Source organism: Ammospiza caudacuta, chromosome 1 (genome assembly GCF_027887145.1).
Source record: "Ammospiza caudacuta isolate bAmmCau1 chromosome 1, bAmmCau1.pri, whole genome shotgun sequence".
NCBI lineage: Eukaryota > Metazoa > Chordata > Aves > Passeriformes > Passerellidae > Ammospiza > Ammospiza caudacuta.
Genome location: NC_080593.1, coordinates 55,590,224 through 55,604,743, shown reverse-complemented (window position 1 = coordinate 55,604,743; position 14,520 = coordinate 55,590,224). Strand labels below are relative to the sequence as shown.

The window sequence follows — 14,520 nt, the reverse complement described above, 5'->3', positions numbered from 1 at the left end:
GTTCAAAGGGATTGGCTGAGGTCCTCTGTTTGAACTTGAATCCAGCCTATCAGTAACACACCCAGAGACTTGTTTACTTCCATTATCTAATGAACTAGGCTGGTTGAGTTGGTGTCTGTTATGCCAAATTATCTCTGCAGCTATAGACCAGCTATGGCTCTGACATGAAATTACTCACTCTTCAATAATACAAATAATACACTTATAAACTTCAGTAGAGTTGCAAGCTCAAAGTCTGGAAGTCATGCACACTCTCCTTTGTCTTTTCAGACAGGCTTGGGTTAAGTACTTCAATATTGCATCCTAAAACATCACATTAAATCATTTACCTGCTTATCATATACAGAGCCATGCATAAGACAAAAGAGGTCACAGAGAAGTGTTGTCATAAAAAATGTTAATCCTCCAGTAAGTCAGAGAAGGAATATATATGGAAAAAAAGCAAAACCAATCTTCTGAGGAACTGACCAGATAATACTGGAAAATACTTTTTCTTCATAAATAATTATTTCATTAAAATGGAAACATTTTAATGAGGAAGTTTTTGACAGACTGGAATTTTGTCCGTTCTCTGGCTAATTTCAAAGGAACAAATGGAAGGAAAAACAGCCCAGTCCACAAACTTGACCTTTCAATTGGAAAAGGACATTTCTCAAAAATCCCATTTTATAAGAGAACTTTTGAGAGCATTCACTTCAACTCAATTAAACTCATAACTTGGAAAAACTTGAAAATTTCTGCAAAATGCACCTGTCACTTCTTTGGCTTCCTATGACTTTTGCTTCCAATTACACACTTCCAAAAAAACCCCCAATTTTAAGCAGTATACACAGAACCCACCTGAGCCAGTTTTTAGGAGAGGAACATAAATTTAAGCCTAATGAATGGTGGCCTTTGAAGATGCCCTAAACCAACATGAAACAAAGATGCTACTTTCTAATAGCCAAACATCAGTCAGAAGCACTCGGATGGATAAGCAGTTTTGTTCTAATGATGGATAAAAGGTAACCTCTTGTCAAATAAATGTATGAAAGACAGACTTCATCTTGGAGCCTTCTTAGGAATAGCAATATTTATTGCAATATTTTCTATCCATGAGGGCTCATAGTCCTATGCTTACAATCTGATTTACTTACCACACACGCAGCTTGTGCAGGAACACAGCAGCTACACAACATTCACAACATCACCTTTCTTTCTTCTTGTACTGTTTGTTTTTGGTAAAGCTGCTCTATTCATTGCCACACACGGGTTGTCAGTGTATATACACAGCCACACAGGATTTTCTCCTTAGCTGTATCTCACATGGAAGCAACAACCCATTCTGCTCTGGTCTTTTTAGCTAGCTTGTTTCTTACGGCTGGAGGAAAGTCCATTTTTTCAAACAAACACCCTCACTGTTCCTCAGATGTCTCAGCACTTTTCACCTGATTCCTATTACATCCTAAAAAGGCTTGACAACTGGCCTTTGCAGAGCCAGTCAGATGGACAAGCATCAGATCAGGAGCTGAAACTGCATTGGTATGTCAGACAACACCTCCCTCAGCAATTTCAGGTTCTTCTTAAAAGACCAGAGAGCTTTTCTCCCACATAAAGTACCAAATTAATGAATACAAGATTTTAAAGGCTAGGGAGATATAAACCTCTGGGAAACACCTACTTCAGAGTTCGCCTCAGCGCATCTTGAGGAAACAGACACAGCTCAGCATCTAAATAAGCATCTACAAGAGTGTCACTAAAAATGTGCTAGTTGCTGCAGGAACTTGATAGAAAAGACATTTATTGTGCTGAGAGAACAGAATGAGGCATTAAAGTCAAATAATAGGTAATAAATATGTTTTTAAGACTAAAAAATATTTGACAATAATAATTAACATAATATTTTGTTTTTCAGTAGTGAATTGCTAGAGAGGAAACCTAGACCAGTTGTGGTCAAAAAAACCAAAGTTTACTGCAAAATATTCTATTCCTATTTCTCTTATGGTTTCAGGTTGCGTCATTAAAGTTACCCATACACAATAAATACATATATTCTTTACACTAAAACACTTTTAAGTATCTTCCTTTAGAAATCACTAATACCACTATCCACAGGGTATAACTGCATGGATAAGACCAGCTTTTGCCATCTCCTATGGCAGCTGCAAGACTCAACACTAGACAATTGTTGAAGGGGAAGCAATGAATCATGTTTCTGTGCCATGCTGCCAAAATTTCACATATTTATTCTTTAAGAAAAACTGATTTGAGAACAGTCATGACTGGAAAGATGAAATGCCTCTCTTCTACTTCTTCAGTTTCTCCTAACACTGCCTTCACCAGGTCCCCAGCACACTCCATGGCCACTTTTTCCTTATTCTTAATTGCCATCTGTAGTTTCAGGCTAGCAACACTCATACTCCTATGAGAAAACCCAGGCCAACAACTACAACCACATTTGTAGCAATACTAGCACACACCACTGTAGCTGTTCCTACAGACTAGCTCATAATATCTACCACAGAAAGTTCAATCCTCACAGTTTGCTTTGCCAGATCCAGTCTACCCCTCTTGTGAAGCTGCTTATTCTTGCTGGCAGAGGTGGCATCAGTGAGAGGCACAGATTCCCACCAGCAAGTTTCCAGCCACTATGCTGGAGCATGCCCACAACCCTCTCTACTCAGGTATTTCCATGTTGAAGAAAGGCTGATTTTGTTGAAGCAGTTTTTCTTATGTAACAGAGAGGATTTACCTCAAGAAAAGTCAGAACACTAAAGAAAAGGTGGTTGGGATTTCTAAAGGTTGGAAAATCCGTTCTGATCCTCCTCAACACACAACACAGCAACAAATGAGGGGACCTTATCCAAACTAGTTCTAAAACCCAGGATGGCAGAGCACACCATCTCAGCACATCTTATTCCTGAGCAGCATGAACTGCCTATGTAAGAAGGTTTTTCCAAATCTCTGGTCTGAACCGGCCAAGCCACAGTTCATGACCTTTACCCTGCTTACCATCTGTCACAAGCAACAAGATTGCTGGCTCCTTTGTCCAGCAATCCCTTCAGGAAGCTGGGATGGGTTTGCATGCAAACTGATGCAAATGAAGGTGCACATGCCTTAAAGAGATTTATCTGTTAACTGAAGACAAACCTTTTTTCTTTCCAGAATAAATGCATCTTAACTCTTCTTCAATCCAATACAGCATGTAACCCTGGTCTTCAACTCAAGTCACCAAGGACTCCTTTCACTGTAACAGAAACATTCAAAAGAAGAATACATCCCATCTCTAGCTTCCTACATCTTTGCAAAAACTTCCAGATAAAATTAGAAGGCTTTAACATTTTTTTATCATCACCTGCTTCCCAACAGTCCTATCTTATGAATTCACAGTGAAGGGTTTCAGTTTGCCCAGCAGCACTATTTATATTTATTTATATTTATATATGTTTTTTATTTGTGCAGAACACAGAGCTGATAATACAGAGGTATTTTTGTTACTGCTGAGCCAGACTTTTACAGAGCCAAGGCCTTTTCTGTTTTTCATACTGCCATGCTGGCAAGGAAGCAAGGGGTGGCATGGGAGGTTGTGAGGAGACACAGGTAGGGCAGGCAATCCTGACTGATGATGCCATGTAACATTATGCTCAGTATATAAAGTGAGGGGAAGAAGGGGGAAGGGGAGATACTTGGAGTGCAGCATTTGTCTTCCCAAGTCAATGTTATGTGTGATGGCCCTGCTCTGCTGGAGATGGCTGAACACCTGCCTGCCCATGGGAAGTGGTGACTTAATTCCTTAGTTTTCTTTGTTTGCACGCACAGATTTTGCTTCCTGTAAGAAACTGTCTTTATCTCAACCCACAGGTTTTCTAGCTTCTACCGTTATGATTTTCTACCCCAGTCCCTCTGGAGGAAGAGTGAGGGAGTGGCTGTGCTTGGTTACAGGCTGGGGTTTCATATCTTCAGAGCTGGATGCCATCTTTGAACTGGGTAATTCTAATGATTCAAATGCATGATGGGTGCACTCTGTATCAGTAGCTTGTGCAGTTCCTGAGCTCGTAAGAATGCAAACAATTCTCTTGATGATAATGTAATCTGAGTTAACTTCTGTGCACATATATGCTGTAACCAGCACACATTTGAAAGCTTATATAGTGATGAACAAAATTATACCTTGCCATATACAGCAAGGTATAGTTTGAACTCTTAACAGCTTTTGGCTCTAACATGCTACAAATTAAGGAAAAGTGTGTAAGGACAGCCAGTTTATGTAGCAGAGAGCCCTGTGTCCAACTATGTCTAAAAGTAAGATGACGATGGAAGAACAAGACAAGTACAGAGTGGCATTTTGCTAATATATTTCTGCAGCTTTCAAAGACTTTATATTTGCCATTTCACTACTATATACAGTCTCAGCATTTACAGTATCCCAAACAGTAAAATCCATAGATCAATCACATGAAAGCATACCTCCTTGCTTGTTACTTTCATTGCTCTGAATAGTTTAATAGGATTAGCAAATGTTATCATCTTGCTCTTCAATTCTTGCACAATATTTCCCATATAATTTGTGAATATGCTGAATACCACTAGCACTTGCACAGCTTTCTCCACCACCAAAACCAACTCTTTATGCTTTTTCTCTGTTGACTATCTTTTAATTAGGTAGTAGTACTCAGGGCACCATTCCTCTCAGATCTGGGCAACTTACTTTCTTGGTGAGAAAGTCTTTTGCCAGCCAAAGCAGATGATCTTAACAAAACCACCCTATCCACAGGTCCAGTGAATTTTCAAAAAGCTGCAGCAGACTTGAGAGATAAAACTTACCACTGCCTTCCTATAAACTTCCTGTTTATTTCAATTCAGTGTATCTGTGCAGCATTAATCGCTCCCTTTCTGAGAATAAGTCCACCAAATTTAGGTGATTATTTAGACAAAGGTATTAACATAACCTTTCCAACAGTGAAGTCAAATGTTTTGTGCAGATAGTAATAAATGAGTCATGTTTTTTGCCCCTTAAAAAAAATTTGCTTTCTGAACACACTTACCATAATCAAGAATAATGTGGAAAAATTGTGATAGGATTATTTTGCATGAAACACATGGGGCTGGAAAAATTCAAGACAGCACTTGTTTAAAATCAGAATCCATAGCATGTTTCTTGGTAATTTTATATGCAATAATAACAAGAATATGTTTTAGTAAGAGACATTTATTGTGCTATTTCTTAATAAACGAAGCTTACAGAGCCCTTTAGCTAAAGGGCTAAGGAAAGCCCCTACTGTACAAACATTTGACAACATCCTGTTAATTTCAAAAAGGACTTCAGGTTGTGACTGAATAAAGCAAATTTGAGAGCATTTGTAGAATATTATGCTATACAAATGTAGAAACTGTATTTGAATATCCTAAGCTCTTATGACAGGTGAGACTTATAAATTGCCAAGATAACATAAATAACAGCTGTAAAAATAAACAGCCTAATGGTCCAATCCCAACTGCAGCTCTTACTGCAATGGTTACTATACACTGACTGACAAGTTTAAGGATTTGTCCCTTGCTATTTATTCCTCAAATGTGGCACAAAATCCTTCACTAGGTTCTCTAATCCACACAAACACCTATCTAGCTCTCAACAGATTTTGCTCAACACAAAAATTGAGTCAAATATCCAGACTAACTGCAGCCAAACCTTGGACTTTGTAGCCTGTAACCTAACCTGCTCCTAGCCAATCCCCCAAAACATTCATGGGGATTTCAATCCTGTCTGGAAAAGTCCAGAACTTCTCAGACTTGACTCTGGTTCAGTTTTGTCTCCAAGTGCTACTACAGCATGCTGTAGATCTGTATTAAACATATCTGTAACTAGTATTTCTTCTATTTTTGTTGTTTTGTTTGGGTTGTTTCTTTTTTGTCTTTCCCTCTCCTGACCGGCAAGCAAAGCACTTCACAGATTCTCCATCAAATAGCAAAATCTCTGGCACACAAATGAATAACTCTCATCAGCATTTCTGTCTCTAAAAATACTGGGGAAAAAAAAAGGAAACAGAAGTCATGTGATGCTCACTTTTAGTCTGATTTATCCCTACATTGAGTCCAGGAAAAACAGTAGGCTTTTTCCTAGGATCACCAGTATTATAAATGACTCATACCTCAGGCAGGAATGAGTAAAGAAAATTTAATTAGGACCCGTTCAAATTAAAAAGCAAAGGGGGAGAACAGTGCTGGGAGCATAGTATGACTCCTCGGGCCCACCAGAGGCTCAGCTTACAAAGCAGTGTCTCTGCCTTTTATATGTTCAAGATTGCATCAGATTCATTAATATTTGTGAGCAGGCCTTATATGTCCTGCCATGCCTTTCATTGGTGGAGCTCTTCTTGCATCTTGATTGGTGGTGCCATGCTACCCTGCCAGGCCTTGCAGCAACAAGTGTCCCCCACTCCCTGCCATCTCCCACGAGGGGCAAGCACCCACCCTCCCCTACATGCCCCGGCAGTCCTGTCAGCCAGAGCTGCCCAGCAGCCACCTCACAGGACAAGCAGGATTGAAGGGAGAACAGAAAAGATTCAATACCACACTGGAACAAGAAAGGTATGTGCTGAAAGAATCACCAGCCCCAACAGAGCCTCTCCCCACCACGCTCAACAACTCCTGATTTGTGTGAGCCAACCACCACACCTTACTCACAACGCCGGTCACAAGAGGCAGAACATGAACTTCAACCCTGCTCTATTTGATGAGCTTTATTATCCCAGAAGAAGCTGAAATCAGACACTCATCCCCAAGTTGTAATAAGAAGAATTTGAAAGGAGGAGTATTTAGAAGAGTTTGCAAAACTGCAAGTTGAGAAACAAAAACAGTAGTTTGAAGATAATTTGCCATGTTAGAGGGGTTTTTTGAAACCTTACGCATGACAGAACTTTTCTGCAGGCAGTTTTACTCCTACCACGTCATGAACAGTATTTTATTCTTTTTGAAAAATTACATGTTCCACATTGGTACTTGATTTGAGCATGCATCTTTACTTTCGTTGTCTTTTTCTGCTATTCTATTTATTTTCTTTATTTTTGTCCATTGTGGCTGTTAAAGTGAAGGTGTCTTGCACTTTTTGTGACCAGAGCCTACCACCACAGGAATTCAGATTCTGTGAACATCTCAAGTGATGAGATCTTTTGCACTAAGGGTGACATCACTGTCACCATCTTTCTAGTCTGGATCTAAAACATCTCTGTTTGTATTTTGACTTTCCAATGGCATTCCACATAAAATGAATGGCATACTACTGTGCAAGAAAGAAAATAAAAGTTCACCTACTCACCCAGATAGCAATAATTTACCCTGAAGTTTCAAATCAGCAGCACAGTCATCAGATTGACAGTTCCTCTCAAAAACAGTCTGTGAAAAATAGAGGAAAGAACTGTTAAAACATGAAAAGAGCAAGATCAAAATTCAAAGAAGGAACATGCTTGGGCGAAATAAATGCAAGACCAAAATCTGGGATACAGGGACATATGGTGTGAGTGTTAAAGAAATTCAAGTTGAGGCAAATCTTATCTTTGTCAGAACTGGTTTTATTATCTTCTAACTGAACAAGAAGTTTCATCAAATCCAGACTCTCTCTCAGAGGTTTTCTTCAATCCATTCTCCCTTCTCATCTGACAGAAGTAACTGCTAATACCATGTTTCTGGAATTCTTGTCTCCCCCAGCTATGTAGATAAAAAATTGAAACAGAATATGAAGTATTTATGAAACTATTTTCAGTCCTAAGGATTGCAAGTAAGGAACTCATACAGCAAACATTTTCCCCAGATTTGATATATGGCAGGAAACATTTCTGCCATCATGCAAGCAGTAGAAAATTACAAAGACTGTTATTACGTATCAGCAATAGTCTCACATAATGGAACCGTTGTCAACCTTGTGAACTCTGGTAATACTGAGGAGATGTAACAGATTGATAAAGCTAGGAACAATGAAAGGACAACCTATGGGCATACTATTTAAGCAGCGGTAGTTTACCATGGTTAAACGAGACAGCCACCAGAAAGTGGAAGAAAAGAACAGGAACATGCTCCTTGCATTGAAGAAACCAATATGCCATTTAGATCATGGTTACTTTCATTGTTACTTCCCCCTGCTGTTTAGACCACAGACCAATACCTTTCTAAACATAGGGCTAGACTTTTCAGGCTGGAAGATTCATTCTTTCAGAGGTATAATGCTCTTCATCCTACCAAATATTCAAATACCCAATATGAATGTTGCCAACACTGTTCAGCTAGGAAACCTGACAATCCACTTATCCCTTCCTTTAAATTGAATGTTCCTTTCTACAGGCTTCATGACTGTTATTACCAAAGTAAATATATTCCAATCATAAACACAAGGACAAGAAAATGTGTGCAGGATACACACAACAATCAGATTGGGTTGGAGAGATTGAGAAGGCAAAAAAATGCCAACCATACTGAGTTAGTACATTTTTTAAGAGCTCTGCCCAACTATATCAGGACTGGAAAAAGACTTGAATCTTAAGCCCAGAGGGAATAGACAGTTCTAGTCCTTTGCTTTCCAGGAAGGTACTTGACTAAGCAGGCAGTTTGTTCTCCTTTTTCTAGGCTGTGTGAGCTCACTAAAAAGGAGTGGATGTTTATGAAGTTAATTGTTGTGATGCCCAAATGAATTTTGCCTTTTGCTTCTATATTACCTTAAAATATATTAATAGCTTAATATATAACTATTGTTGTATAGTTATATAGTTCCTAGCTAGCTCCAGTACTTTTCCCTCCCTTTTTCCCTGATAGGCAGGGAAAATACATTCCAGGTGCTCCAAGCTGGGGCATCCAGGGCCCCTAGCCTGTCTTGGTTCTTCCTAGGAGCCAAGTTTGAAACCAGCTCTTCAAGACACATTTTCATAAAAATAGTTTAGCTCCTATCTAAGGGAGGGGGGGGATTTAGAAAAGAGTTGAACTAAGTGGGAACTACTTTATCACTTCTGTCTCTAATTGGAGATTTTTGTTAGTTATCCTAATTTGCTAAACTTATAAAACTGCTTTTACCCTGTGTGGGGGTGGGCATTTTCTATACCTGCTCCTGGAGGCCTCCAATGAAGATCAGCCTTTATATTACCTCCTATATTAATATTGTCTTGAAAGTGTATTGTTTTATTTCTAAGTTCTTTAAGGCATCAGTTTGATAACAGATATCAAACTGTGCTGTAGGTTGTACAGTGTTTCAAAAGCAGAAAGGTGGAAGGTGGCCAGCTGATCTGGGCTATTTACTTTGATTTTTCATTTTTCTTACCTACCTTTTACTTTCTTAGAATCTCAGAAGTGAAATTCTTTGGGGATTTAGAAACAAAACTTACTCTTCGTCCTTAATAAAGAGTGCCACAATCAAAGGACAAGAATAAATCATGAGACAAGAATTGGCACTAGGCTTCCCTCTCAAATTTCAGAGGTATAGTTTCAAAAGTCCTCAGAATTGATCCTCAAATCACTGTAGTAGTTTCACATAGGAAAGACTGCTGGTAAGCCTCAGAGGAGAAAGGATAATAAACTGTAAAAAAATTCTAGCCTGTCAGTTTCTCTGTTTGAATTGCAGAAATCTTGGCAAAGTGAACATCAATCAAAGAAATTATCTGTTCTTTTCAAAGTAGAAAATACTGTAAGTACATTTAAGCAATTATTTAATAATCCTGGAATTTTCTTACTAAATCTGTAGTTACCATAACTCAGAAAGAATGAACAAATACTTCATTTTCTAAAATCGCTGAGAATGTATCTCTTCCAGCATATTATGTACAAGAGAGCCAGCTACTTTGAAATGCATTGGGAGTGTTTCCTTGTCATAGATACTCAGGTTTCTACACAACACTGGGTTGGGAGAAAGAAATTAAGGATGCTGAGTTCCAAGATCTGTAGCTGTGTAGGAGTGAATCATTTGCTGAGAAATCATTGTGGAGAATCTTTAACCTGTTCAGGTTTGGGGGAGCTCTCTCACCTCAAAGCAGCTGGCTGGTCTGGATTTCCAGTCCAACAGGCTCCTAGGACACACGGATGCAGGCATAATTGATTCAGCAGCTCAGTTCCAGGTTAATAACATCTGTGAACTGTTTTGCTATTTTCCACTATTTCCCTGGTCTTCCTGGACTCTACTCCACCTTCCCTTTTGATATGTCTTCTACAGTCTTGAGTCTCCAGCTCCTCACAGTCTATTTCCTCCATTTTCTTCTCTGCTAACATGAGCCTTTTCTTCCCCACCCTTCTGACACTTCTACCTTTCAGGTTGACTAATTCCTCGCTGTTTAAATTCCTCCCAAACAATTAAGAAGTAAACACAGTTTAAGGCATCATAGCATTTGTGAAAATACTTGTAGATTGTTACTGTGCCCTTATATGGTCTACTTGAGCTGCAATTTCTTTGGGCCAGAAACTGTACCTAACTGCATGTTGTTGGAGCAGGAGTCCATTCCTGGGATATGGTGCAGAGCCTACTACAGCATTACCACTAATTTTAACTCCAAGCAATCTTTAAAGTGATTGCATCTTTACAATACCAGCTTTGAGGATTTATAGAGGTCTTTAAATATTAAAATTGTTGAAGAAGGTAATCTATGGGTTCTATGTGTTATTCACAATTGAAAAGGAAGTAGGATGAAACTAACTGTGGAAGCAGCTCATAATTTTTGCCGTTACTGTTACCCAAAGTGAAGAGGAGCAATTCTGAACAGTGGTTTTATGAATTTAATTGTATTCCACTAACATTGTACCAAGGGCCTCACAGATTTGAATATATATAGAGATGGCCAGAAAGCTTCCTTACATAAGAAATACATACATGAAAAAATGAGGAGTACGAGGTGAGGGGTGGAGATCAGGGCAAAAATTGCCATGAGAAACACAGCTGCATCTCTTATCTCAAGAGTTGTCTAGCATTTTCACATGAAAAATAGGTGTTTGTGTGCCCAGTAACAGGGACAGGATAACCTCAATGCTTCTAGGACACATCACCACTGTATAAACACAAAACTAGTGTAAAGTTCATTCTCAGTGAGTCTCTCTGACTTCCTGCTGTCACCAGATGTTCAGCAAACCAGAGACAAAACCCAGCATTGCCAGGGTTCACGATTCCTGTCTGCACTCTCTCCACTGCTGCACAGAACCCAGCCGCTTTGGGAAATTGTTCCAGAGCAGTTCCCACCAAGTCACCAAACCTTCCTGACAAACACAGTTTTCTCAAAGTCTGCATGGCAACTTTTCTAAGTAAAAAAGATTATGCTCCTTGGGTTCATTAATGTGACAGGTATCTCCCTGAGGGGTCAGGAAAGATTTATGGCACCCACGTCCTCCAGAGGGTAAGCCAAGAAGCCTACATTAAAGTGATTATAACTGTGTATATACACAGTTATACACATTATAGTCATTATAAAAAGTGAATATACACATCTGAACACAATCAAACCTACAGTAAGGAGAGATCTAGAGCTGATCAGGAAGGGAATATGTCTACATAGGGAGATCAGGGTCTCAGAGCAAGTATCTTTTTTCCTTTATCCCTCTTGAAGAGAAGCATAAGTACCAAATTCCACATTTTGTGGTAAAGGCCAGGGGTAAATGTAAGAGAAAGTAGCAGAGGGATAAATCTCTAGTTCCTGCATCCTAAGCCATCCTAAGCATAAAGCTGCTGGGTATTGGGCATGTAGATATACTCCTTTCCCTTCTTGCTGGTAGTGGACTCTACTGAAAGCTGACGGGAGGTAAAAGAAGTAAGAAGGAACCTGGCTTCAGCCTAATGATCAGAGTTCTGTGCTCTGAGGAAGGTGATCTATGATTTCTTACCAGGCTTACTGAACTGCTTCACTGTCTTTCAATGGCTATCTAAAATTAAACAAACCTATGTTTCTGGAAGTAGAGAAGAGAACAGGAAACATAAAAAATAAAGTATTCTCTGTGCCACTCCAGTCCACAGAAAATACTGGATGTCTTTCAATAAATTAAGGGGGGGGGAAAAGCTTTTCAAAATATCCAACCTACCAAAATTCAGGAAAGCACATGGAAATTTCAGGTTGTAGCCAAACTGAATTATCAAGAGTTAGAGAGGTTTCCAGCACTATTCTTATAAGAGTTCTGCCTATGCTTTCACAGAAAGGAAAAGCAACAGCTGAACGTCAGTATTTGAAGAGAAGGGAGAGAAACAGAATTCTCAAAAGTACCCTTGAAAACATGTCATTTTATGGACTGGATAAGAGAACAGTGATTCACTCTAGATCAGACATTTAGCAGCTTCCTCACACATCAGTCTACAAAAGGTTGAGATGACATCCCTTAAAAATGGCAGAGCTGGCCTTTGGTATTTGAGGATCCATTCCTTTAATTTCATAAACTGTGCCATGGGCTTCTGCAGGAATACCTACGCTATGCAAAATAATCAGGAATAAGAACACAGTACTTCAATCTCTACACTGATTTCCAGTAAATTGTCACCAACCCTGCGGTATGTGCAGAGATGACTTAGCAATTAGATCATGCTAGTAACACAAAACCAATTCAATAAGGGGGCTTGTCATTCTAATAATTCTTTAGTTTTTAGATATTGATGTGATCTGATTATACACGTTATCTGGTGAAGCTGAGTTCCTGGCTCTTATTTAGAAACCAGGATATATGATCCAATTTTCAAATGCTGAGCTATAAGCAACTCTCACTAACTTTTCTAGGAAGTATTTTCTGTTTATAGCTTTACAAACCAATTACATCAATGTGCCTAAGTATCGATACAGGAGCTTAATTTTAGACCTGAATTTATTTTGATTTTAAACCTTCAAGTTGCCTGAAAAATAAAGTTATTACCTACATGTCTACTCACCACAGAAAAAGAAATATAGACTGAGTTTTTTGAGGTATCCCATGCTTTACTATACTACTCATGGAAACAGTCCATTTATATATGCTGCTGAGCCAAAGTGGCTGATTTAAATGCCCACTAGAAGACCAATTATTATTATGTGAAAAATTATTATTATGTGAAAGACATTACAGGATTTCATCAGATGTTCTGACTGAAATGAGAATACATGATTTCCACAATACTCCTAACTGAGTGGTAGAGTGAACACACATGACAAAGGCAGGAATAGTAGGGGAGTGAAACCAATGTACTGGTACTGCATGAGCAGGGGATAAAGGTTAGCTATCAAGCTCCCTGAGCTCCACACAGACTTCATCAAAGCACTAGGTTTGAAGGTGGAAGGGAATAAGACCAGGCTCATTAGGGTGAAATCAGTAGCCCAGCTGAAGTGCACCTACACCAATGCACACAGTATCATATCACACAAGAGAAGCTGGAGGCCACTGTGCAGCAGGAAAGCTATGATGCAATTGCCATCATGGAAGTGAAGTGGGATGACTCACAAGACTGGAGTGATGCAATTCATGGCTACAAGTACTTCAGAAGGTGGATCTTCAATAGGTAAAAACCTGGCTGTACAGCTGGATCCAGAGACTTACGATGAATGAAGCTAAATCCAGTTGGTGGCCAGTCACTAGTGGTGTTCCCTGGGGCTCAGTTTTAGGGCTGGTCCTTTTGAAAATAGTTATTGGTGATCTGGATGAGGGCATAGAGTGTACCCTCAGTAAATTTGCAGGACACATCAAATTGGGTGAGAGGGTTGATCTGCTCTCTGCAGATAGACAGGGACAGACTCAATCAATGGGCTGAGGAAACGAGTATGAGGTTCAATAAGGGGAAGTGCTGGATCCTGCATTTGTGTTCCAGCAAGCCCTTGCAGGCTTGGAGCAAGAGAAGATTGGGGAAGAGTGGCTCAAGAGCTGTTCAGCAGAAAGGGACCAGAGGATGCTCAATATGAGCCAGCAGTGTGCCCAGTGGCCAAGAAGATCAATGGATCCTGGCCTGTATGAAGAACAGTGAGGCCAGCAGGACCAGGGCAGAGATCACCCTCCTGTACTGGGCACTGGGGAAGCCACACCTCGAGTACTGTGTTCAGTTCTGGGCGTGTCACTTTAAAAAGGACATTGAAATGCCTGAGCGTCTTCAAGGAAGGGCAACAAGGCTTGTGAAAGGTCTGGAAAAAGTGTTTTATGAGGAATGGCTGAGGGGCTGGGTTTGTTGAGATGAGGGGCTCAGGAGGGACCTCATTGGTCTCTACAACTACGTGAAAGGAGGCTGTAGTGAGGTGGGGGCCAATCTCTTCTACTGTGCCTGCAGTGGAAATGTCCTTAAGCTGAGACAGATGAAATTCAGATTAGATATTAGTAAAAGGGTGGTCAGGCATTGGAAAAGGTTGCCCAGGACTCTGATGGAGTCACCATCCCTGGAGGTGTTTAAGAACACCTCTGGATCTGGATCTGGCACTGGTGTTGTTTAGTAAACTGATGTTGTTCAGTGGTTTAGGGGTTGCAGTGATAGTACTGGGTTGATTGCTGGACTTGATCTTAAAGGTCTCTTCCAACCTTGACGAATTTATGATTCTGTGAGAGGCAGGGAGAAAGAGTTGATGGTGTGGCTCTGTACATTAAGCAATC

At 39.8% G+C, this 14,520-nt stretch overlaps 1 protein-coding gene across 1 annotated transcript in view; it reads right to left on the bottom strand.

Moving 5' to 3' along the window:
- Window positions 1-14,520, bottom strand: part of ITGA9 (integrin subunit alpha 9) — a 212,176-nt gene that overhangs the window by 89,982 nt on the left and 107,674 nt on the right. Inside the window, exon 17 of the mRNA XM_058803423.1 lies at window positions 7,295-7,371. Coding sequence (XP_058659406.1) covers window positions 7,295-7,371 — 77 coding nt within the window. The remainder of the gene's footprint in view (window positions 1-7,294; window positions 7,372-14,520) is intronic.